Consider the following 25,250-nt stretch of genomic DNA (forward strand, 5'->3'; position numbering starts at 1 on the left):
CTTTAGCTGATCAGCAGAAAGCCAACAATGGCCATCACAGGTTTTTGATGGATCGTCAGTCTGATCAATCTCAAACCTTATAACCCTGCGCACACTTTGCTCTGATTGATAATGTTGTGTGTAATTAATGCTCTTGGGTTTGATTTAGTATCCTGCTGAATCAGCCTAGCACCAGATTCTCTTTCTCCCTCTCCTTCTTAGTAGGGAGGGGGAGTGGGCTTGTCATCCCTACCAGGGTTTAGCTCTTGGGCATGAATGATGTTGGAGAGTTTGGACAGTGTGTACTCATCATCTTGGTTTTATTGCTCAGCCTTGTCATTTTTTTCAAGTTTGTCATGCCTTGTGCAGTATTTTTAATGCCACCAGACTTGCAGCTTTTTAAAGGATCATTCCTACACACTGAGTCCTGTCATAAAAAACAGTCTTTATGGGAAATTCTTAGTAAGTTGTTTCACGCAGACTTGCACTGTTGTTGAAATATGCCCACCCTTAGCCAGCATGTGAGGAGGAAGTAATCAGTGAAATTACTTGGTGTAATACTAAATTAAAATATAAATATTTATACTTTTGGCACTCCATACTACATAGTTTATCTGTGAAGTTAACTATATATCTTGATATATGTCTGCTGTGTAAGAGGAAAAGGCCTTCCAGATAATTGCCATGTATTTTTTGATTAATAAGAGTTTGAAATTCTTTAGATTTTTTATGTTCAAACAGTTAATAAAGTTAATTGATTTTATTTATGCTGACTATTCATTGTTACTTTTAGTTAACCACATTTTGAATAGTTTTTTTGATGGTACTGATGATGTTTGTGAGCTAAAGATATTTGTTTGTTTGTTTATTTCCCCATATTAGCTTATCAGCCACTTTGTATACTGGAAGAAAAGATTATTACAAATTGTAACACATAGCAGATAATGCTATGTTTGGCTCCCACATTGCCTCTAGCTAGCTTTGGTTTAAATTGGAAACAGTGGTTACAGTGCACCTTTATAGTAGAACACAGTTAACAAGCTCTTTCTAGTAATTTGCGGTTGTAAGGATGAATTACCTCACTTCTCAGTAATGAAGAACAACTGTTTTCTTCATACAAACATAGCAGAGAGAATTGAGTTTTATGGAAAATAAAAATTTGGAATGAGTGAAATGTGCCGGGAATTTGCCTGATCAGCATAAAGCTTGTAACAATATTCTTCGTTCTAGCACAGTGGTTAGCGCTGTGGCTTCGCTGCAAGAGGGTTTAAGTGTTTGAAGTCAACTGAGCCTGCTGAGGCTTTTCTCTGTGGAGCTGCCATGTTGTGCCCATGTTCATGGCGAAATTCAGATTTGCAGTGGAAGAAATAAAGAAATTTACCTCATCTGTCAGTTTAAATAATGGGATATTTACTGTCCACTTCTAGGTTTATTTTGTGTAATTGTTAACTTCAGAATGGTAATTATGCATTGTAGTTTAATTAAAATTTTAAGTGTCCACACTGTTGTATTTGTAGCTATTCTGATAATTATCATGAAAAATATAAGTAATTCAAAAGATACTCTTAGTACCTCTACTAAACATTGTAAAACTATGCATTGATCACCTCCTATATTGACCTTTTGTAAGAGGACTGCTCTGATAACATGTTCTGAGTCAATCCTTTGTCCCATGATTGGATAGGTTGCATACCCTTCCACAAATGGCCCCTTTTTTGTCAACCGCAAGGTGAAAGAGTCACATTCACATTTTTGTGTATTCAGTACTCTGTATTGTAGCACCTTATTAGCTGAATCTGTCATTATTCAGTGGAGTGGAAAAACATCTGCATTTTGACTGAATTCAAACAAATATAGTAACAGTATAAATGCGCTCATCGATTTTAAAAACTATAATATTTGCTGTAAGTCACATTTCGGCTGAAGGTGTCATTATATGTGGATAAATACACAGTAAGTGTGAGTATAAGAAAGGTTATCGTGAAAATACCTGCTGGATTTATATGCTTTGTAGTCACTAGATTTATTTTAGTCAAATGTTCAGTGTGCCTTCATCGTTTCGTCTTATTGAAGGGAAACTTCAGTATTTTTCAACCTCAACTCTATTTTTCCATCTTTTTGTTTTCAAAGTGACCAACACTTTTTGAAATTTCAAATCAGTATTTAGCGAAAGTGCTGCAGCCAACAACCACAGAACAGGCTGCCATGTAATCCAATGGGGCAATTGTGAAACATAAATGTCGATCCACTAAAAATGCTTATTTTGGCTGCTGACAGGCTCAGATTGTCATTTTAAGTGTCTGACAACATTATGGAAAGGACCAAACACAGAATAAAAACATTTTTTCTTACCTTTCACTTGATCCGGCCTGTTTGATATTGTATCTAAAGAAGTCTCAATTTAGGAGAAGTCTTGTTATGAAATATTATGAAAGTTGAGTTGTCAAAATCAGCTAAGTATTCAGCCATCACTTTGATCGTCTTTCACATAGCACTAAGCTATGTTGTAGATACCCCAACACCACAAACTCCTCTTGGCTTTACGATTCTTTCGTCGGTCTCCACCCAAATACTGAAGTCTCCCTTTAACTTGACAACTCATTATTACCTGTATAATTTCCATTTAGTTACTTTGTCACCTTTCCTGTGGGTGAGAAACTCAACCTCTATGTTAAGAGTCAGTTAAACAATAATTTTATCCTCTTATGTACCCTCTGGGCCCAAAATATGGAAGATAACTGCTGTGAGGGATTGTATTTGGAGAGCTGCAGTATTCTAGGGGTCATGTATAATTTGCCTTAAATGCCTTCTCTCATGTGTACTTATTAACCTTAGAGTTAAATCCGATGACTAATCAGAAAAACATCTATTTGTGCTTTGATGGATATTCCAGCTTTGCCACAGTAGAGCCAATTTGAGGTCTTTTTTAGTTCAACAACCCACTTTAAAGCTGCTATTAATCTTGTGAGGACATGATAGATTGAGGATAACAGGAGAGTAAGTAAAGAGTAAAATTCTAATTATCAGACCAGAGAGATTCCCACGCCTCTTTGGAAGTTGTGGTTCCAGCTGTGGTCTCTGTGGAGCCACCCCCCACCGACTCAACTACGTCATTGCGGTTTGTCAGCTGATCTCGGGTTACTTTGCATTTCCTATTCTGGGACACCCACCCTCCTGATATACAGTGGCATTAATGAGTGTTTTTGAAAGTACAGTATCATTACTTTCTGCTGCTGCCTGCATTGACCACAATGACCAGGATTTGAATATACAAACCACTTAATGTATTTTATTCAAAGATTTATTTTGGACAATTAAAGTCAGTATTTCTAACTGGGACACTAAATCATCCTTAAGCCTAAAATTTGATTTAATATAGGAGAAAGTTTTCTATTATGTAATTTGAGTTTACGTAATGTTTGCTTTCTGTTGATGTCTCTATTGACGACTTAACCTCTAGGGCTCTCACGTCATAATGGTTTGTGCTGCACCTTGTAAAAAGGGTTAAAATAGTTTTTCCCCTTAATGTTACCTGATTTGTATAAATGCAATCCTCACTGAGTCATACTGTTGTACCCCTGTCTGCCCACCTCTTCTGAACCATGTAGGAATTTTTTGGTTCCACCTCCCATTTTATTGACAGGCCAAGCCTTCCATATTCACCAATCAGAGCAGGGTTTACCTACCGTGGTGGCCTTGCCCCCTTACATTTATCTTTTTGTGGGATCTGATGTAACTAGGTCAAGCAGTTTCAATAATGGCTGAAACAGTTTCACACAGAAAAGGGAGAACATTTTCATTCTTAATGTAATTATATTGTACTTATCATTAAGTTTTTAAGTTAGTTACTATGTAATATTTAACAGATGCATCATTGATGTTCAACTCACCTATTTATTTGAAAAATAGTTATCCCTTTACCCTGAATGTAAATACCTGGTGCTTAACGTCATAGAAAGTCTTTAAATGTAAATAACTGTTGTTTGGGTGGGAAAAACACCCCTATAAAATTACATTGTTTGGTACCAACTAGAAGCCAAACATGTTGTTTTGGTTAGTGCCTTTTCTTTTATTTGTTATTACCACCAGGGGTTTATATTTTGTATGTTTCTTTGGGTCAGTAACTTGTATAACATAATTAATGATGTGGCCTTTTTTCTCTTTGTTTGTGTCTGTGTACATGTTCATTTTTCAGGAACCTGCTGTATGTGAACCCCCAGAGTCTTAACTTTGCAAACCGTCAAGGTTCTGCTCGTAACATCACAGTGAAAGTGCAGTTTATGAATGGAGAGGATCCAAATAACGCCATGCCGGTATGTCATGATAAAATAAAACCATTCTAGCTTTTGAATCTTATTTTAGCACTGTAAATGCTACATTTTATCATAAGATTAGGCTATATATGTTTGTATTTGTTGGATGTCTTTAATGCTGTAGCACTTTGAGATTCATTGCAAATGAAAAGTGCAATACAAATGACATTTGTTATTATTATTGTTATTATTGTTAACTCATGTTTATAATGTAACATCTTTACAATTCGATGTGTTGTGTTGGACAGTGTAGTCTCATTTGGTAAGACTGTAGATGTATGGTACCGCTGTGCAATTTAACAGCTCCATGTTTAGAAACTACATGCCTTTATGGTAATGTGTTTTTGGTCAATGTAAGAGTAATGTTTTTTTGGGGTTTTTTTTGTATCCCCTAGGTGATATTTGGGAAGTCCAGCTGTGCAGATTTCGCTAAAGAGGCTTACACTGCTGTAGTGTACCATAACAGGTAAGTGCTTTTCTCATCTTTTGATTGAAATAGTCTCTTTAGTGTGCTGTAGAGAACCTGTAATCAAAAATGAACTGTAGTGGAGCGCTTGGGTAGTTAAGTGGTTAAAGCACGTGCCACATAAAGGCAGCGTCCCCGGTTCGAGTCCGGCCAGGGACCTATGCTGCAGGTCATTCCCCTCTCACTCTCTGTTTCCTGTTGGCCTCTTTGCCAACTACTGTAATTACAAATAAAGGCAAAATCCCAAAAAAATAAATCTTTAAAAAAATGAACTGGAGCATTAAAGAAACTAGTCAATTGAACATATAAGTGATTGGGCAGGAAAAGTAGGTATTTATCCAAATATTCATACTTTTTGACTTAAAGCTCCACATATTCATTCACTTCTCTAACACCTGTTATGACGTAGTTATCACCATACGGTTTGTGAAGTGGCTTTGTTGGCAATGTGTTGTTAAATTAAAAATATGAAATGCCTAGCCTCCATCATTATCATGAGATTAGACGATTGGTAATTAAACTCTCAATTCTCCTTTAATTCAACATTAGCATGTCGTCATGTACTCTTCCACTTGCCCTACCCTGCCTTTGATGGCATACATTACAGAATGGGTTGAGTCAACCCTCTGGACACTGTCAATTGGTGCCCTTGGCTAAATTTCTTCCATTTCCAGATAAGAGCTGATGGACTCTAATATTTTATCACCACTATAAGGGTTTTTTTTTTATGACATCCAGGGGTTTGTCATTTGTCACCCAGGGGTCACACCTTCAAGGCTAAAATTAATCAGCCTGTGAATAATGTACCACTGTGACTAGGACAATCATGCATCAAGACTTTTTCGGGGCCCTAGAAGTGCTTATAGGTAATTGCATTTACAGTCTGCATTTCACTCAGAAATGGCACAATATTTCTCTTGTCAAAACTTTTAAAGGCAACTAAGGAAATCAAACCAGTCTCTTTTATAAGAGGTGTTTTGCAAATCTCGAAAGCTTCCACCTTTGCTCATATCTGCTTTTTGCTTTGATGTTATGTGCTCAGCCAATAGCACATTATCTCTTCCTCTGCGATAACAGTTTCTCCTGGTGCTGTTTCTCCTTAAGGATTTTTCCTTTTCTGGTTCAGAACCAAAATGTTTGTTCCCATGAGAAATGAGGGCCCTTCTGTGAACTTTTTAAACAGCCTCGAGGCAATCCTAGTGGGTTTGCTGTAGTTGTGGTTTGTGTGTTTCTGGGCATTGGCTTGAGACAAAATGTCTTCCTGTGGGACCATAAAGAATTCAGCTGAAGTGAATTATGATGTGTTATGTAATGTCTTTCTTTTTATATCACTTGACTTCAACTATGAACCTCGGCTCTGACTTGAGACAGAGATTTTGAAGTTATAAATGGAGCCAGCTGGAAATAGAAAACTATAGAGATTTCAATTGATTTGCATATTTGTACTTGCAGAATTTGAAATGTACGAATATCCAAGTCTACAGCTAGTACAGGGTGTAGACCTGTCCAGACAAAATCACAGCATTTTGCAAACTATTCACAGTACTTTCCATAATGGGTCATAAAAAAGTCATATTGGAAATAAATAAGTGATTTCCCCATCGATAGACCCATCTACTTTCTGCTGCTTATACAGAGAGGCACGCCCGCCGATAGGGGGGGACAAACGGGTCTGTTGTTCTGGGCCCAGGGTAGGGGGGGGCCCAGAACTGGGCCTACATTAAATTATGGAATAATTTTTCAAAATAGGCCTATCTGTGGAAAAGATGTGTAATATTTGAGTTACATAAAAGCTTTTAATTGTTTTCTTCCTAATCGCTCTTGAAATAGTGGTCAAGAACCACCCCACCCCCAACACAAAAATGGTTTGGCCACTGATCAAAATTTGATGTTGTCATTTGAAGTTCAGTACGCTAAAAATGTCCGGTCAGCCCAAGTCCGGTGCTCAGAAAAGTAAAGAAAAGATAAGAGGAAAATAGAGGCCTTAGAGATTTTCTAAACAAATATTTTTAAAAAAGGTGGTGACGGTGAAGCTGGAACTAGTAAAGTCAACGTAGAGCAAGGTAAGAAACAGCGCAGCCAACGTTTACCGGCAGCCTTGTAACGTAACCTAACAGGTCAGCTCTAATGTTAACGTCCATTAGCTTGTATAAAAGCCTGACACACAACACGTTATCTTTGACAGAAACAGTTGAGTTTGGTAGCTCCGTCAGAGAGGAGAGAGATCCAGCTACAGTCAGGTGACCGAGAGAGTGATGCGGGAGAGCTGCCCCGCGCAGAGAGTCTGAGCAGGATGGATCAGAGACTGATCAGACATTTAATTTCAGCAACTTAGGTAAAGTTAGAAAGAGATTGGCAGATTCGAACTTCAGCGATCAATAGCTCACAAACGAAACATTGTTAAAACATAAAAAATGTCTCTTTCCTATCGTAGTAAGGTAGACTATTGACTACAAACTCATTTTCGCCAAAACGAGTCGTCCTCCAGGCTGCAGGAAATATATTGCTCTCTATGCACTGCGGGCCGAGAGGCGAGCGCTTAGGGACCGTTTACAAATTGCAGTACCAACTCACCAAAATCATGCTACACAACAATGGTCACCTGATAATCATACTACAACATTTATTTCAGGAAAAAAAAAAGTTTGCATATTTTTGGGGAATTTTATTTTGAAATATCGTCAATAGCGTTAATATTATACAGTGTAGGATGACCAAAATCATGCTACACAACAAGGGTCACCTGATAATCATACTACAACATTTATTTTGGGGAAATTAGTTTTGATATAATTTGAGATTTTTTATATTAAAAAATCTTCAATATCGTTAATATTATACAGTGTAGGATGACCAAAATCATGCTACACAACAAGGGTCACCTGATAATCGTACTACAACAGTTATTTCAGAAAAATTTGTTTTTGCATATTTTTGGGGAATTTTATTGTGAAAAATCGTCAATAGCGTTAATATTATACACTGTAGGATGACCAAAATTATGATACACAACAAGGGTCACCTGATAATCATACTACAACAGTCATTTCAGAAACAAACTTTTTGCATATTTTTGGGGAATTTTATTGTGAAAAATCGTCAATAGCGTTAATATTATACACTGTATACTCACCAAAATCATGCTACACAACAATGGTCACCTGATAATCATACTACAACAGTCATTTCATAAAAAAAAAAAATCTTTTTGCATATTTTTGGGGAATATTATTTTTGAAAAATCGTCAATAGCGTTAATATTATACACTGTATACTCACCAAAATCATGATACACAACAGGGGTCACCTGATAATCATAATACAACAGTCATTTCATAAAAAAAATAAATCTTTTTACATATTTTTGGGGAATTTTATTGTGAAATATCGTCAATAGCGTTAATATTATACACTGTAGGATGACCAAAATTATGATACCCAACAAGGGTCACCTGATAATCATACTACAACAGTCATTTCATAAAAAAAATAAATCTTTTTACATATTTTTGGGGAATTTTATTGTGAAATATCGTCAATAGCGTTAATATTATACACTGTAGGATGACCAAAATTATGCTACACAACAAGGGTCACCTGATAATCATACTACAACAGTCATTTAAAAAAAATATATATTTTTGCATATTTTTGGGGAATATTATTGTGAAAAATCATCAATAGCGTTAATATTATACACTGTAGGATGACCAAAATTATGATACACAACAAGGGTCACCTGATAATCATACCACAACAGTCATTTCAGGGGGAAAAGAAGTTTGCATATTTTTGGGGAATTTTATTGTGAAAAGTTGTCAATAGCGTTAATATTATACACTGTAGGATGACCAAAATCATGCTACACAACAAGGGTCACCTGATAATCATACTACAACAGTCATTTCATAAAAAAATATATTTTTGCATATTTTTGGGGAATTTTATTGTGAAAAATCGTCAATAGCGTTAATATTATACACTGTATACTCACCAACATCATGCTTCACAACAATGGTCACCTGATAATCATACTACAACAGTCATTTCATAAAAAAAATAAATCTTTTTGCATATTTTTGGGGAATTTTATTGTGAAAAATCGTCAATAGCGTTAATATTATACACTGTATACTCACCAAATTAATGATACACAACAATGGTCACCTGATAATCATACTACAACAGTGATTTCAGGGGGGAAAAAAGTTTGCATATTTTAGGGGAATTTTATTGTGAAAAATCGTCAATAGCGTTAATATTATACACTGTAGGATGACCAAAATCATGATACACAACAAGGGTCACCTGATAATCATACCACAACAGTCATTTCAGAAAAAAAACTTTTTCCATATTTTTGGGGAATTTTATTGTGAAAAATCGCCAATAGCGTTAATATTATACACTGTAGGATGACCAAAATCATGCTACACAACAATGGTCACCTGATAATCATACTACAACAGTGATTTCAGGAAAAAAAAAAAAAATTGCATATTTTTGGGGAATTTTATTGTGAAAAATCGTCAATAGTGTTAATATTATACACTGTAGGATGACCAAAATTATGATACACAACAAGGGTCACCTGATAATCATACCACAAAAGTCATTTCAGAAAAAAACTTTTTGCATATTTTTGGGGAATTTTATTGTGAAAAATCGCCAATAGCGTTAATATTATACACTGTAGGATGACCAAAATCATGCTACACAACAATGGTCACCTGATAATCATACTACAACAGTCATTTCATTAAAAAAATAAATCTTTTTTCATATTTTTGGGGAATATTATTGTGAAAAATCGTCAATAGCGTTAATATTATACACTATATACTCACCAAAATCATGATACACAACAAGGGTCACCTGATAATCATACTACAACAGTGATTTCAGGGGGAAAAAAAGTTTGCATATTTTTGGGGAATTTTATTGTGAAAAATCGTCAACAGCGTTAATATTACGCACTGTAGGATGACCAAAATCATGATACACAACAAGGGTCACCTGATAATCATACTACAACAGTCATTTCAGAAAAAAATATCTTTTTGCATATTTTTGGGGAATTTTATTTTGAAATATCATCAATAGCGTTAATATTATACACTGTAGGATGACCAAAATCATGATACACAACAAGGGTCACCTGATAATAATACTACAACAGTCATTTCAGAAAAAAATATCTTTTTGCATATTTTTGGGGAATTTTATTGTGAAAAATCGTCAATAGCGTTAATATTATACACTGTATACTCACCAACTTAATGATACACAACAATGGTCACCTGATAATCATACTACAACAGTGATTTCAGGGGGGAAAAAAGTTTGCATATTTTAGGGGAATTTTATTGTGAAAAATCGTCAATAGCGTTAATATTATACACTGTAGGATGACCAAAATCATGATACACAACAATGGTCACCTGATAATCATACTACAACAGTCATTTCATTAAAAAAATAAATCTTTTTTCATATTTTTGGGGAATATTATTGTGAAAAATTTTCAAAAGCGTTAATATTATACACTGTATACTCACCAAAATCATGCTACACAACAATGGTCACCTGATAATCATACTACAACAGTGATTTCAGGGGGGAAAAAAGTTTGCATATTTTTGGGGAATTGTATTGTGAAAAATCGTCAATAGCGTTAATATTATACACTGTATACTCACCAAATTAATGATACACAACAATGGTCACCTGATAATCATACTACAACAGTGATTTCAGGGGGGAAAAAAGTTTGCATATTTTAGGGGAATTTTATTGTGAAAAATCGTCAATAGCGTTAATATTATACACTGTAGGATGACCAAAATCATGATACACAACAAGGGTCACCTGATAATCATACCACAACAGTCATTTCAGAAAAAAAACTTTTTCCATATTTTTGGGGAATTTTATTGTGAAAAATCGCCAATAGCGTTAATATTATACACTGTAGGATGACCAAAATCATGCTACACAACAATGGTCACCTGATAATCATACTACAACAGTGATTTCAGGAAAAAAAAAAAAAATTGCATATTTTTGGGGAATTTTATTGTGAAAAATCGTCAATAGTGTTAATATTATACACTGTAGGATGACCAAAATTATGATACACAACAAGGGTCACCTGATAATCATACCACAAAAGTCATTTCAGAAAAAAACTTTTTGCATATTTTTGGGGAATTTTATTGTGAAAAATCGCCAATAGCGTTAATATTATACACTGTAGGATGACCAAAATCATGCTACACAACAATGGTCACCTGATAATCATACTACAACAGTCATTTCATTAAAAAAATAAATCTTTTTTCATATTTTTGGGGAATATTATTGTGAAAAATCGTCAATAGCGTTAATATTATACACTATATACTCACCAAAATCATGATACACAACAAGGGTCACCTGATAATCATACTACAACAGTGATTTCAGGGGGGAAAAAAGTTTGCATATTTTAGGGGAATTTTATTGTGAAAAATCGTCAATAGCGTTAATATTATACACTGTAGGATGACCAAAATCATGATACACAACAAGGGTCACCTGATAATCATACCACAACAGTCATTTCAGAAAAAAAACTTTTTCCATATTTTTGGGGAATTTTATTGTGAAAAATCGCCAATAGCGTTAATATTATACACTGTAGGATGACCAAAATCATGCTACACAACAATGGTCACCTGATAATCATACTACAACAGTGATTTCAGGAAAAAAAAAAAAAATTGCATATTTTTGGGGAATTTTATTGTGAAAAATCGTCAATAGTGTTAATATTATACACTGTAGGATGACCAAAATTATGATACACAACAAGGGTCACCTGATAATCATACCACAAAAGTCATTTCAGAAAAAAACTTTTTGCATATTTTTGGGGAATTTTATTGTGAAAAATCGCCAATAGCGTTAATATTATACACTGTAGGATGACCAAAATCATGCTACACAACAATGGTCACCTGATAATCATACTACAACAGTCATTTCATTAAAAAAATAAATCTTTTTGCATATTTTTGGGGAATTTTATTGTGAAAAATCGTCAATAGCGTTAATATTATACACTGTATACTCACCAAATTAATGATACACAACAATGGTCACCTGATAATCATACTACAACAGTGATTTCAGGGGGGAAAAAAGTTTGCATATTTTAGGGGAATTTTATTGTGAAAAATCGTCAATAGCGTTAATATTATACACTGTAGGATGACCAAAATCATGATACACAACAAGGGTCACCTGATAATCATACTACAACAGTCATTTCAGAAAAAAATATCTTTTTGCATATTTTTGGGGAATTTTATTGTGAAAAATCGTCAATAGCGTTAATATTATACACTGTATACTCACCAAATTAATGATACACAACAATGGTCACCTGATAATCATAGTACAACAGTGATTTCAGGGGGGAAAAAAAGTTTGCATATTTTAGGGGAATTTTATTGTGAAAAATCGTCAATAGCGTTAATATTATACACTGTAGGATGACCAAAATCATGATACACAACAATGGTCACCTGATAATCATACTACAACAGTCATTTCATTAAAAAAATAAATCTTTTTTCATATTTTTGGGGAATATTATTGTGAAAAATTTTCAAAAGCGTTAATATTATACACTGTATACTCACCAAAATCATGCTACACAACAATGGTCACCTGATAATCATACTACAACAGTGATTTCAGGGGGGAAAAAAGTTTGCATATTTTTGGGGAATTGTATTGTGAAAAATCTCTATTTCTAGCCTTGGAATTCCCCCAGTCTGTAGTGGGTACTTTGCAGGGGGCCCGGGCTCCCTCGACCAGGGTTGCTTATTCCTATCGTTGGGGGGTGTTTCAATCATGGTGTGCCTCACGACACGTGGATCCCCTCTCCTGTATGGCCCCTGGTATCCTTCAGTTCCTTCAGGAGCTGTTAGAGGCAGGCAAGTCTCCCTCGACGTTGAGGGGGACGGTGGCAGCCATAAAGGCGGCCCATGTTGGGCCTCGTAAACTGGCACAGGGTTGTTGTGACCTTATTGCTCAGTTCTTTAGGGGGGCTTGTAGGGTTGCTCCCTCTCCCAGGAGGCCGGGTGTCCCCCCATGGGATTTGGAGATGGTTTTGTCAGCCTTGCGGCATGGGCCGTTCGAGCCTCTGGAAACGGTTGAGCTGAAATGGCTTTCGCTCAAGACTACATTCTTGTTGGCTATTGTGTCGACAAAAAGGGTGGGTGAGCTACATGCCCTTTCCGTGCATGAAGAGTGCTGCCGCTTCTTGCCTGGGAATGCTGGAGTGCTGCTGCGCCCTAATCCTGCATTCCATCCTAAGGTCTGGTCTGAGTCCCACACCAACCAATCTCTTGAGCTGCGCCCTTTCCGCCCTCCTCAGGATGGGGTATACAGTGTATAATATTAACGCTATTGACGATTTTTCACAATAAAATTACCCAAAAATAAACAAAAACAAAATTTTCTGAAATAACTCTTGTAGTATGATTATCAGGTGACCCTTGTTGTGTAGCATGATTTTGGTGAGTATACAGTGTATAATATTAACGCTATTGACGATTTTTCACAATAAAATTACCCAAAAATATGCAAAAAGATTTTTTTTCTGAAATAACTGTTGTAGTTTGATTATCAGGTGACCCTTGTTGTGTGGAGTAAATATAGTGAAGACTACTGTGTATAATAATGAAGCTATTGAAGGGAAATCAATGGAACGACAGCACATGACAGTGATGATATTGAAGTATTATACACAAGCACATTTTGTAAAAATAACTGTTGTAGTGTGATTATCAGGTGATATTTGGTGAGACTACAGTGACTACAGTGAATAAAAGTGGAGATATTGAATATTTTTCGCTTTGGTACTGCACTTTGTAGACGGTCCCTAAGCGCTCGCCTCTCCGCCCGCAACGCATAGAGAGCAATATATTTCCTGCAGCCTGGAGGACGACTCGTTTTGGCGAAAATGAGTTTGTAGTCAATAGTCTACCTTACTACCATAGGAAAGAGACATTCTTTTATGTTTTAACAATGTTTCGTTTGTGAGCTATTGATAGCTGAAGTTCGAATCTGCCAATCTCTTTCTAACTTTACCCAAGTATTTCAGCGATCCTGCACTATGGCCCACTAAAATGACCGAGTCTGATAGAGTAGGAGTAGGAAGAACAGAGGAGAGGCAGTGTTGGTTAGACTTAAACTACATGTAGTTGAACTACATAGCTTAACTACAATTTGCTGTAACTTGCTGGTAGTTAAACTACATTCATATGTTGTGCTGCGTCAAGTATTTCAACTACTTTTTGGGTCATTTTTTGTAGTTTAACTACTCAATTTACAAACTACAATTTTGGTCAATAACATGAAATATTTTTGTTGGCATGGACGCCTTTATTTAGCAGCGTATATGGCATGTGCTCTAACCACTCGACCACCTGCACATGAAATATTTTTTATTAAAAAAAAACCTATATAATATAAATGTTATTTTAAATAAAAAAAATTAAAAAAGGCATGAATCATGTCATGACATGCCAACATTGTTGTTCAAGACACACCGATCTAGAATATGTCTGCCTCTTTGGGTTTTTTATTACATTTTTTGTAGACTGATTTACATTTCTGATTTACATGTGGGTATTGGGGTAGGATTTTCATTTTCTCTTTATATTACCCAACATGTCTATGGTGAACCTACAGTATGTTGACCAACATGTCAGCTTTTTTTCTTTAAAAAAATAAAACTGAGTTGAGAGGCATATTTCTGCTGGCATGTGAATTTTTTGTAGGCTATTATATTTAGTTTCATATAGACCACATGTTGATTTATTTAACGCTGAGTTAAATGAGTATAATGAGTATAAGTAGTTGCTAAAGCTACTTTTTTTAGCTGTAGTTTTACAAACTACATTTCTCCAGGGGTAGTTTGTTCAAACTACTGTCAGGCTGAACTACATGTAGTTTTACAAGGTATGCTTGCAAAGTAGCTTCCCCAACACTGAGGAGAGGAGAGGAAGAGCAGAGGAGAGAAGAGGAGAGGAAGAGCAAGGGAAAATGAGAAATCCGGGTGCGTGGGGGCCCATCTAAGATTATCTCTTCCCGGGCCCAGGCAAGACTGTCAGCTGGCCTGCAGAGAGGGGTCACGATAGCAGCAGAGTAAAGTAATTCAGACGTCCTTTTCCCCAGCAACATCTTCCAGCTCTTCCTGGGGGGATCCGAAGGCATTCCCAAGCAAAATGAAATGTATAATCCTTTTAGCGAGTTACGGGTCTACCCTGGGGTCTCCCTACCAGCTCCTCATGACCAGAAGACCTCCCAATAGAGGCCCCCAGGAGGCATCCTTATCAGATGCCAGAATCACCTCAGCTGGCTCATTTTAACGCAAAGGAGCAGCTGCTCTACTTTAAGCTCCCTCTGGATGTCTGAGCTCCTTACCCTGAGCTCCTTACCCTGTCTCTAAGGAAAAGCCCAGCCAGACTATGGAGGAAACTCATTCTGGCTGTGTATGCTTGATTTCATTCTTTGGATCACTACTCAAAGTTTGTGACCATGATATGACCACAAAGTCCATCATCGATCTTTGATCTAAGGTGTCCTGGTATCGGGTGAAATTATGAATCATCCTGCACTCAAACATAGTGTTTGCTAGTGGCAGTCCATGACTAGCACTCAAGTTCAATAACAAAGCACCACTTGGGTTCAGGAAAGGGAGTCCAGTAGTCCCAGTACTTCTGGTTTCTTCATCGTTGCCAAGGTGAGCGATGAAGTTCTCTAGCAGAACTATGGAGTCCGTCGGGGTTGCCCTGTCCAAGACCTCACTTAGAGACTCTAAGAAGGCCAAATACTCCAAATTGCTGTTTGGTACATAGCCACAAACAACAGTCAGAGCCTTTCTCTCAGCGACACAAGGTCATGTAGAGTTGCTCAGCCAGTGAGTATCCCCACATCTGCCTGGCACCTCTTACCTTGGCCAACATTGAAAGAGGACAGTCCAGACCCTGTCCAGGAGTTTGGTGCTAGACTTGGTGCTGTGCATAGATATGAACTCAGCTATATGAAGTTGCTACCACTCCGCCTCCCCTGCGCTACCTCCAGCTCCTTCTCCCCCCCAGAGTGGACGTTCTTCATCCCTAGAACCAGTTCATGCTGCCAACATGTGCTGTGGAGCACATACCAGCACATAGGAGGTTCTGACCACATAGCAGGCAATCAGTAGAGAAAAGCAATTGCACACTTGTAGCCTTAATGCAAAAATAGACTTTTAATGGGGACAATTGAGCCGTTACCCATTAACAGAAGCTTTTCTAAACGGAGACATTGTTTTGATTATATAACGTGTTGAGCCAACGGCAGATCCATAGTCAATTAGGAAGTATAGTTTTTACAACTATTAAGGTCTAATGGCAACTTGAAACATGTCACTTAAGCTGTCTAACTTATTATGAGACATATCTATCTATCATTGTGACTACTTGTCATCAGATCCCCCGACTTTCATGATGAGGTGAAGATCAAGCTGCCTGCCTCCCTGTCAGACCACCACCACATTCTCTTCACCTTTTACCATGTGAGCTGCCAGCAGAAGCAGAACACACCACTGGAGACCCCTGTGGGATACACGGTAAGTAACAGTCACGGGTACAGTGCAGTTATTACACACACTCAGGGTCATTCTCTTGTCTGCACACAGGCACACACTCCGTCAATGGTACTTAAACACGTGCAACTGTACTTTTGAAGCTTTAAAGAGACAGCAGTGAATTCTGAATGTGTTAAATGGAAATTCCTAATGTGTCCTGTGTCTTCTTCCTCCCTCTAGTGGATCCCCATGTTGCAGAATGGGCGTCTACGGACGGGACACTTCTGTCTGCCTGTGTCTCTGGAAAAACCTCCACAGTCCTACTCTGTTCTCTCCCCAGATGTAAGGCATGATTTAAAAGAATGCACGTTAAGTGGGAATGAAGTATAGACATAATCAAAAGGGGCTGAAGTTTGTAATATTTTATGCTTGATAAGGAACAGGAGTGCTACAGATAACCAAAGTTAAGTATTTAAGCAGAGTCCTTTCAGTCCTGTGAGTGTTTTTTTCAGGTTAGAGCCTGACAAATACAGCGTATAATGCTGAAACATGGTGTCATGTACACACAGAGTGTCTTCTGTAATAATTCTAGACAATAGCAACATCTTCTAGCTCTGTGTAATTTTTGGATGAGACAGAAAGGCTTTGAAGCTGCCCTTGAATGATATTATACGCAGAATCGTTCCACACAAAGTGACCAATCTTTCATTTTTACTGCTCGTGAAATGGTCATTTTGCCAATGCAGCACACATTCACTCGGGTATTATTGTACTTCAGGTTCCTCTCCCAGGGATGAAGTGGGTGGACAACCATCGAGGAGTATTCAATGTGGAAGTGGTCTCTGTTTCAACCATCCACACACAGGTAACAGGGATTGACCCTCATCACCTTTCATCCTCATTACTCTGATCCATCTTTAATGTTGATATCATCTGTATATATTTACGCAGAGTGAAAATACTGGTAAATGAGAATTCATTCATTTTTCCATAAGGACTTGTTTTTCAATAATAAAGAACATCTTTATTTTAATAGGTACAGCTGAATTATTTTCATAAGCATCACACACAGGCAATCGTTTAAATTTTCACTTAAAGTAAGTAGGAAGAAACAACCACAAAGTGTTTATACATTTAAGCAGTAATTCCTCCCCAGCGCTAGTTCATTAGTGGGTGAAGCTCACCATGCCAGTAAATTACTGAGGTCTACTCCATCTCTGTGCTGACCGTAGTGTGGAGGGCTTGACTGTGGTCTCTGGGAGCCTAACTGGGCCTAATGTGCTCATAAATCACTGCTCCTGGCGCAGATTAGACTCGCTGGGTTCTACTGTGCTCTTGTAGTAATGTTCGTTTTGTGGTTTCCTCTCAGTGAGCCAACTTGCAGACTCAGAGTTAAGGACGAGTTGATCCAAGCTTGCTTTTGTTTTTTGACACCCCCTCCTTTACATGGGTTTCTTCCTTCTCTACCTCTAACACCATGTTGTTTCTTTTCTGTGTTTTCTCTTTTCTCTGCATCCATCTTTGTCATTTCTCACTCTTCCCCTCTTTGATTCCGTTTTTTTTTTTTTTACCATTGCTCTCTTTCTTTGTCTCCTTTTTTGCCTTGTGTTCCATCTGTTTTTGAAAACAATATTTTTCACTCTTACTTCCCTTCTCCTGTACATCCATCCCTCCCACTCTCTCATCCCAGGACCAGTACCTGGATAAGTTCTTTGCCTTGGTTCATGCCCTGGATGAGCACATGTTCCCAGTCAGGATAGGAGACATGCGCATCATGGAGAACAACCTGGAGACTGAGCTCAAATCCAGCATAGCAGCTCTCAACTCCTCCCAGCTGGAGCCAGTGGTTCGATTCCTTCACCTTCTGCTTGACAAGTTGGTGTTGCTTGTGGTGCGACCGCCAGTCATTGCTGGACAGATAGGTATGTTACTGTAGTACAGTTAACTAATCTGTACTGCATTTTGTCCATGTCTCCCTTTTTTGCATACATGTCATTTGCTTCTGTCTGAACCTGCCTGTTTTTGTCCGCGTGTGTGTGTCTAGTGAATCTGGGCCAGGCATCCTTCGAGGTTATGGCGTCCATAGTGAACCGTCTTCATAAGTACCTGGACACCAGCCAGGACATGCATGGCCGCAACAGCCTGCTGTCCTCGTACATCCACTACGTCTTCCGCTTGCCCAGCGCTGACCCCAACTCACCCTCACCAGGTATTAAATAATCAATACTTTTAACCCTCCTAACATTTTCTTTTATCCTATATCTGTTTTTCTGGTTTCTGCTTTTATGTTAACTTCATCCAACCCCCAACTCACACTCACTGGGTGTCTGTGATCAAACCTTCCTGCCATAATTTTTCTTCTCCTATTTCTTTTTATCTTTTGCTTTTTCTCCTCCCACATCCATTTTGTCCTCTGCCTGCCCACTACAGACCCCAACTCATCTTTAACAGGTAGATATGGTCCACCACTGTGCATCTTAATCTCTAATTTTTTTCCCTCTGAAATTAAATAACATTTGGTTCTTCATTCATTTGGTTTGTGTTCTGGATGAAATTACTTCTTGCAGACGTTGCATATTAACTCATAAACCATGATTATGACTAAATGTATTATTAAACACCTAATTTGCGGGTTCACTAACTGGAAAGTGAAGTGTTGTGGTTTGTTTCAATTACTTATTTTTTAGTGGTGGAGTTCAGTTAGTAATGCAACCATCATGTTAGTGGACTTCCAGTAACTTGGTAATAGTAATGACCCCCTTCATATTCGAGTTGTCCAATTTTCCTTATTTTGTGTGTTGTCCCAGGCCCAGGAGGGCTGGGAGGCTCGGTTCACTATGCAACCATGGCTCGCTCGGCTGTACGACCAGCCAGCCTCAACCTCAACCGCTCCCGTAGCCTTAGCAACAGTAACCCTGACATCTCCGGCACACCCACCTCTCCTGACGATGAGGTCCGCTCCATCATTGGCAGCAAGGTAAGGTCATCGAACAGTGTCTGCAATTAGACATGAGTCAGTAACTTCTTTTATCTCAGACCTTTTGGGGATCAGGTGATTTTTCTATGATAGCATAAAAAAGACAAACTTGGGTTTTTTTTAAAATATGTGGATGGTTACAGCAGCGATAGATTGTACTATATTTTAGCACTCTGCCCCACTGCACTGTTTGGCTGCCATGTCCACATTGCTTGTGGATATCAGTAGTTAAATATTTACACTGCTGTAGTCCTGAAGCTCTCAGTGATTTGTGATTTATTTCAGCTCATGTTAAGGTGGTTGTACCCAACCTATAAATCTTAACCCACATCAAGGCAGAGGCCTTCCATGTGCACAGTGACCCAGGAGTCTGTTTTATCAACATGTAAACCATATCTCCAATGCGTAAACACAAGCCTGGACATCTTATCTCTCTAACTGCTGTAACAGCAACCTGACACACACACATACATAGGCTACATGCATGGACACATAATGCTCAGTGTGTGCACGTTGTGAAAGGCAACACAACAGACAAACGCTGACAACAAGATACAATAGCACGTGGTTTCAGTAGTCATATATCTTTTTGTTTCAATAGTCACATATCTCTTTGAAGACACTAACAATAGCTGAGCCTTTTCAGTCTCCACTGGCTTTCTTTGTTGCCTTTTATTATGTTTATTTTGTCGTATATTTGGTCTTGTATAATGTGTGATTTGTTTTTTTTTTGTTTAATTCAAAATGAAACTGAGTGCTGGGTGAATGATGTAATGTGCCTTTCTAATGGTCTTGCTAAACTTGTAATTGATATGATGGATGCAGCCCCTTGTTTGATGAATGTTCCCATTGCTGCTAATACTTTACTAAACCTTTTTTTTCTTTGTTTCTGAGGGAGGGGAAGTTAATTCTTACCACAGAGAGAGAAAGGGAGAGAGAGATTTATATATATATCTTTTGTGGTGATGATTTGGATTTTTTTTTTTTAACTTACTGACAGCTGACCTCTTTTTGGACCATTGGCATCTTCCAGCATTCCTGACCTCTTAACCTCTTTAACCTGTGATTATTCCTTCCCTCCTCCTTCCCCCGTGCTGCTCGCTCATTCCCTTGCTTCCTGCCTGCCTTGTGTCCTTTGACAATGGCACCCTAGGGCTTAGACCGCTCCAACTCGTGGGTACACACCATGGGCTGTAAGAGTGCCCCCTGGGGATCCAGCCCTGGGTCTGCTCCAGAAACCATGCAGGTGGTTTTATGAATGCCCCGTCCTCCACTTTGCCTCACTACGAAAATAACTCACCCTATTCACCTAGAAGGGATACTGGGATATTTGGAGTTTTGGTTTATTTGTGTACTTTGCTCGATAGGAACGTGGAAGTTCAAGGCAACCCTTATCCTCTCTAATGGGCATTTGTAATGTTCTCTTTTTCGTGTTGTCATGATCACATCCTGTATTTATCAGCTCAACCTTTCATCTAGCAGTCTCCAGTAGTAGTTTTAAGTCACGTGACTATGATTGGCCACCATTTTTCGCCAAACTAGAGAGATTTCTGAACAAAGTGGCGAGTGTAGTGCAAAGACAAATAGACCAAAACTTCAGCATATGACAGTATTCTGCTGAATTTATAATCACAACCCTCCCATGATCCTGTACATGGGAGTCACAGCCGCCTCCATGACCACTCTACATGCCATTTTAGTGTTTCAGATGACATCCGTTGTCGCTTATCACATCTAACACCTCTCTTTTTCTCAGTACTTGCATGAAAAATCACATAGATCCAAATACTGCAGTGCCTTTTTTTAATTGATACCAGAGTTCATGGCCTCCCTTTCTTTCTATGTGAAGCTTGTTGACCGTACTGGATTCACAGTGGTCAGTTAATGCTAACCTGACACAGAGACATACTGTCTTATGTTCGTGTTTTAGTATTTGTTGGAGTAGTCGAGAAAAAGAGTAGTGTTAGAAACCATCTTAATCAGCAGAGGAGAGTTTTTTTCCCCCATTCATTTTATTTCATCTATTATTATTTCTCTTCAAGCACCTTTCCGCTTCTAGCACAATCTCTCTGCTTTAACCCCCTGTAGCCTCCACTATCAACTAACTTCCCTGCATGACTTTGTACTAACTTACATTCACTCACTGTGTCACTGGAGCATGGTATATCTGTGGGTGTGAGTGTGCGTTTGTCTCCATGTGTGCGTTATTCTGTCTGCTCCACTTTCCATTTTCATGTGATGTCATGTCCTCTGTCATGTTAAGTTGTCATGACATTAACTTTTGTTTGTCACTACTTTACACATTCAGATTTATGAACATTAAGAAACCAAGATACACTTAATGTTGCATATCGTAATTATTATTACAATAACATAAATGTGGCTGCACTGACAGAGTACGTCAGCATTTATGGAGCATTACGTTAGACTGCCTACCAAGATTAAGAACTTTTACATTTTCAAAGTGCTGTACTCACCTGGAGGGATGCAAAATTGCGCTTTATTAAACAATGGCTGTAACATCAAGGGAGTTAAAACCAATCTGATGTCTTTGCTTTATCTCATGGCCCTTCATGCAGTCATTTTGCATCCCTCCTTCAAGCTATTCAAGATATCGATGTTTCAGAATGTTATAGGTTACGGGTACAACTCTTGAGTTGTAGCCTTGTCTCGTTGTAATTGTTTTGTGTCTTCATGTTTGACAGTGTGCGAAATCAGGTGTGTAAGATTGTGTGTGTAGTTCTTGTGTGTGTTTGTGTGTGTGTGTGGATGTGTGTGTGACCCAGCAGACACATTTCCCTGTGTGCTGAGGAAAAAGGTGCAACCCCACGCTCCTGTTGCTCCTCCACTAACCTTGTTGTCACCGTTCCATTCATCCCACCCATAGGCCATGGAGCGCTGTGGCAATCGCATGTCTTCGCACACAGAGAGCGCCAGTTTCTTGCAAACTTTAACAGGACGGTTGCCCACAAAAAAGGTAGAGCCACTTGCACTGGGGGAGGAGTCCACCCCGCCCACCTCTTCTTCGCCTCCTCACCTGTCTTGTCTGTGGATGTGTGCCTCTGGATTGGTTGATGTTGTATTTGGTGGTTGTGGAGTCTTGTCGAATGCTGAATGTCACTGATCTGCCTCTTGTTTTGAATGTTTCAAGGAGTTTTTAATCCGCTTAGTCTGGGAAGTCTCAATTCACTGTGTACTATTCCAGTCTGCTATAACACTAGAAATAACCAGAAGTACATACAGCTGTTTAGTTAGTAGTTGGGTAGCTATTAAGCTACTGTCCACTTTTGAATATACCAATATTCAAGTAGTTGTTTCACAAAAAAACTCTTAATTAAAGGTCTACTTACTAGCCTTTTTCCCTAGAGCTTTCAATTGCATTTCACTTCTTCCTTCATGAATGTGTTAATTAATTGTCAGTACTGAACCATACTTGGTTTTCAATACTCTACTTAAAAGAAGTAGAAATGTTTAAACATAACAATTTAAAATTGGGATATTCCTTGTTTTTATATTATATCAGCAAAAGTAAAAAAGACTTTCCAGACTGTGGTCTAGAGTCCGTGTGTTAGCCAGACTGAATGTTGCTTTTGCACAAAAACACGCACACAAAAAATGTAAGTTATAGATACGTCATACTTGGAAGAAATGAAGAATAATCCATTCTTCTCATCATGCAAAAATGGAATTTCCTCTCTCTGTGTTAAAAGAAAAACATTTTTCTGCCATGCAGCATTCTCAGAAATGCTTTAATTTGCATGATGATAAGAGTGCATTTTCTCATCATTTCTTAAAAGTAAAAAGGGTTGAACACAATGATATTTTTGTGATTATTTTTAGTGTATGAATTTAGATTTTTTTGCGGTTGGTAACCTGAATTGTAACATATAACATAACCTCACTGTGTCTTTTAATCAAGTTTTTTAATCAAATTTTCAGTGTTGGGGGCGCAGGAAGCTCTACTGGACTAGAGAATAAGATTGAAAATAATTGTTAGAAGTTTGTGGTTCATAATTGATACCTGCCGTCAGGATCATTTGAGATGGAGGCAGCAACAATGAATGTTTGAAGTGACATGTCACTTGTTAACATACAAGTATAGCCAGTTTAATTTCATGTCATATCCACATTAAGTAACTCAATTTTGAAACCCTGTTTACAGTGTATTTACTGACTGATCTGTTCACAAGTTCACAACATGTAGACCTACATATATTTAAAGTTAAGATAGACAGTGACTGTTCTCCTGATCTGTCATATTCTCTCTGTCTGGCTTAATTGGATTCTGTTTCCCTCTGCCTCTCTTACCTTCCCTCTCCACCTCTTTCTCTGTGTAAACTACTTCCCTGTCCTACCTAGCTCTTCCATGAGGAGTTGGCTTTGCAGTGGGTGGTGAGCAGTGGAAGCGTCAGGGAGGGCGCTCTACAACAGGCCTGGTTTTTCTTTGAACTCATGGTAGGAAACACTTAAAAAAAGAGGTTTTACCTAGTTTGAAATTTTATAAAATGCATAGTCATACTAGACTGTTATGCTGTGTTTAATCCTGATATCCTGAAACACTTTAACCACAGGTGAAGAGCATTATCCACCACCTGTACTTCGCTGAACGCTTAGAGTCGCCCAGAAAGAACCGATTCCCAGAACGCTTTATGGACGACATCACGGCCCTGGTCAGCACCATCGCCGGTGACATTGTGTCTCGTTTCCAGAAGGTAACTAATGACCTGGTGAAGTGATTCATGCTATTACAGGGTTTGCAATTGTCCATGTAATTTTTTCCTACATCATATTTCCTTTTGGGCTCTAATAAACTGTTTCCCAAATCCAAACTACACACTAACGACAAAAAGATTTTTAGTATGTATTTTTAGTTTGTTAACACCAGAAAAGTGACTCAGAACAGCTGTGTGCATACTGAATTTCGAGTGTGCTGTTTATGGACACTAATCTTATACTGTGGAGAAGGAAATGGAGAAGCTACTTTTGTTAGTATAAAGTATACACAGCTGTGGTTGAGGGGGTAGAGCGGGTCTTCCACTAATCAGAAGGTCAGTGGTTTAATCTCCGGCTCCTCTAGTCCACATGTTGAATGTCCTTGGGAAGATCCTGAACCCCAAACTGCTCCTGTTGGCTGCGCCATCAGTGTGTGTGTGTGTGTGTGTGTGTGTGTGTGTGTGTGTGTGTGTGTGTGTGTGTGTGTGTGTGTGTGTGTGTGTGTGTGTGTGTGTGTGTGTGTGTGTGTGTGTGTGTGTGTGTGTGTGTGTGTGTGTGTGTGTGTGTCAGTGAGCATTACATAGAAAGCATTAATGCTCTTTGGATTAAAAATAAAAGCTATATATTGCTCCTGAGGAGCAGGTTGGCACGGTGCACAGCAATCTCTGCCATCAGTGTATGAATGTGTGTATGGGTGAATGTTGGCATGTGTTGTAGAACATTTTGAGTGGGCAGCAGACTAGAAAAGCGCTATATACTGTAAATGCAGTCCAGTCACCATTTATGTTGTGTAGAATTGGGACACAGAGATAGTGTAGCACAGTAAGTTTGAGGATAAAAGGCATGTCTTTGTTTCATAGTGTATACAATGTAATTAAGCAGAGATCATGTTAACGCTTTGTCATCATCAGGATCTGGAGCTGGTGGAGAGACTAAACACAAGCCTGGCCTTCTTTCTCAATGATCTGCTATCGGTCATGGACAGAGGCTTTGTCTTCACCCTTATCAGGGCATACTGGAAACAGGTAAATGCCTCATTTAGATTCCTGAAAATGTTCAAATGCATAGTATCATGCATGTGTTTTTCTCATGGTACTGAATGAAGCATTTTTAGCAGGACTGGTATGAGATAAGAGAACAGTAGGTGGCTGAGTAACTATGCAAATTCATTTTTATATT

At 38.3% G+C, this 25,250-nt stretch overlaps 1 protein-coding gene across 7 annotated transcripts in view; it reads left to right on the forward strand.

Moving 5' to 3' along the window:
- The window catches only part of dock7 (dedicator of cytokinesis 7), a 61,678-nt gene that overhangs the window by 18,425 nt on the left and 18,003 nt on the right, over positions 1-25,250 (forward strand). For 2 of the 7 annotated variants that reach the window (XM_062424489.1, XM_062424490.1), the window contains exons 15-27: positions 4,175-4,292; positions 4,688-4,758; positions 16,285-16,423; positions 16,622-16,723; positions 17,160-17,246; positions 18,072-18,303; positions 18,426-18,590; positions 18,812-18,832; positions 19,189-19,358; positions 22,246-22,335; positions 23,718-23,813; positions 23,930-24,070; positions 24,983-25,096. In XM_062424489.1, coding sequence (XP_062280473.1) covers positions 4,175-4,292; positions 4,688-4,758; positions 16,285-16,423; positions 16,622-16,723; positions 17,160-17,246; positions 18,072-18,303; positions 18,426-18,590; positions 18,812-18,832; positions 19,189-19,358; positions 22,246-22,335; positions 23,718-23,813; positions 23,930-24,070; positions 24,983-25,096 — 1,546 coding nt within the window. Of the gene's footprint in view, positions 1-4,174; positions 4,293-4,687; positions 4,759-16,284; positions 16,424-16,621; positions 16,724-17,159; positions 17,247-18,071; positions 18,304-18,425; positions 18,591-18,811; positions 18,833-19,188; positions 19,359-20,511; positions 20,605-22,245; positions 22,336-23,717; positions 23,814-23,929; positions 24,071-24,982; positions 25,097-25,250 lie in introns of all 7 variants that reach the window. The other 5 variants (XM_062424494.1, XM_062424495.1, XM_062424491.1 and 2 more) reach the window with 3 other exon arrangements.

Source organism: Scomber scombrus, chromosome 8, assembly GCF_963691925.1.
Source record: "Scomber scombrus chromosome 8, fScoSco1.1, whole genome shotgun sequence".
NCBI lineage: Eukaryota > Metazoa > Chordata > Actinopteri > Scombriformes > Scombridae > Scomber > Scomber scombrus.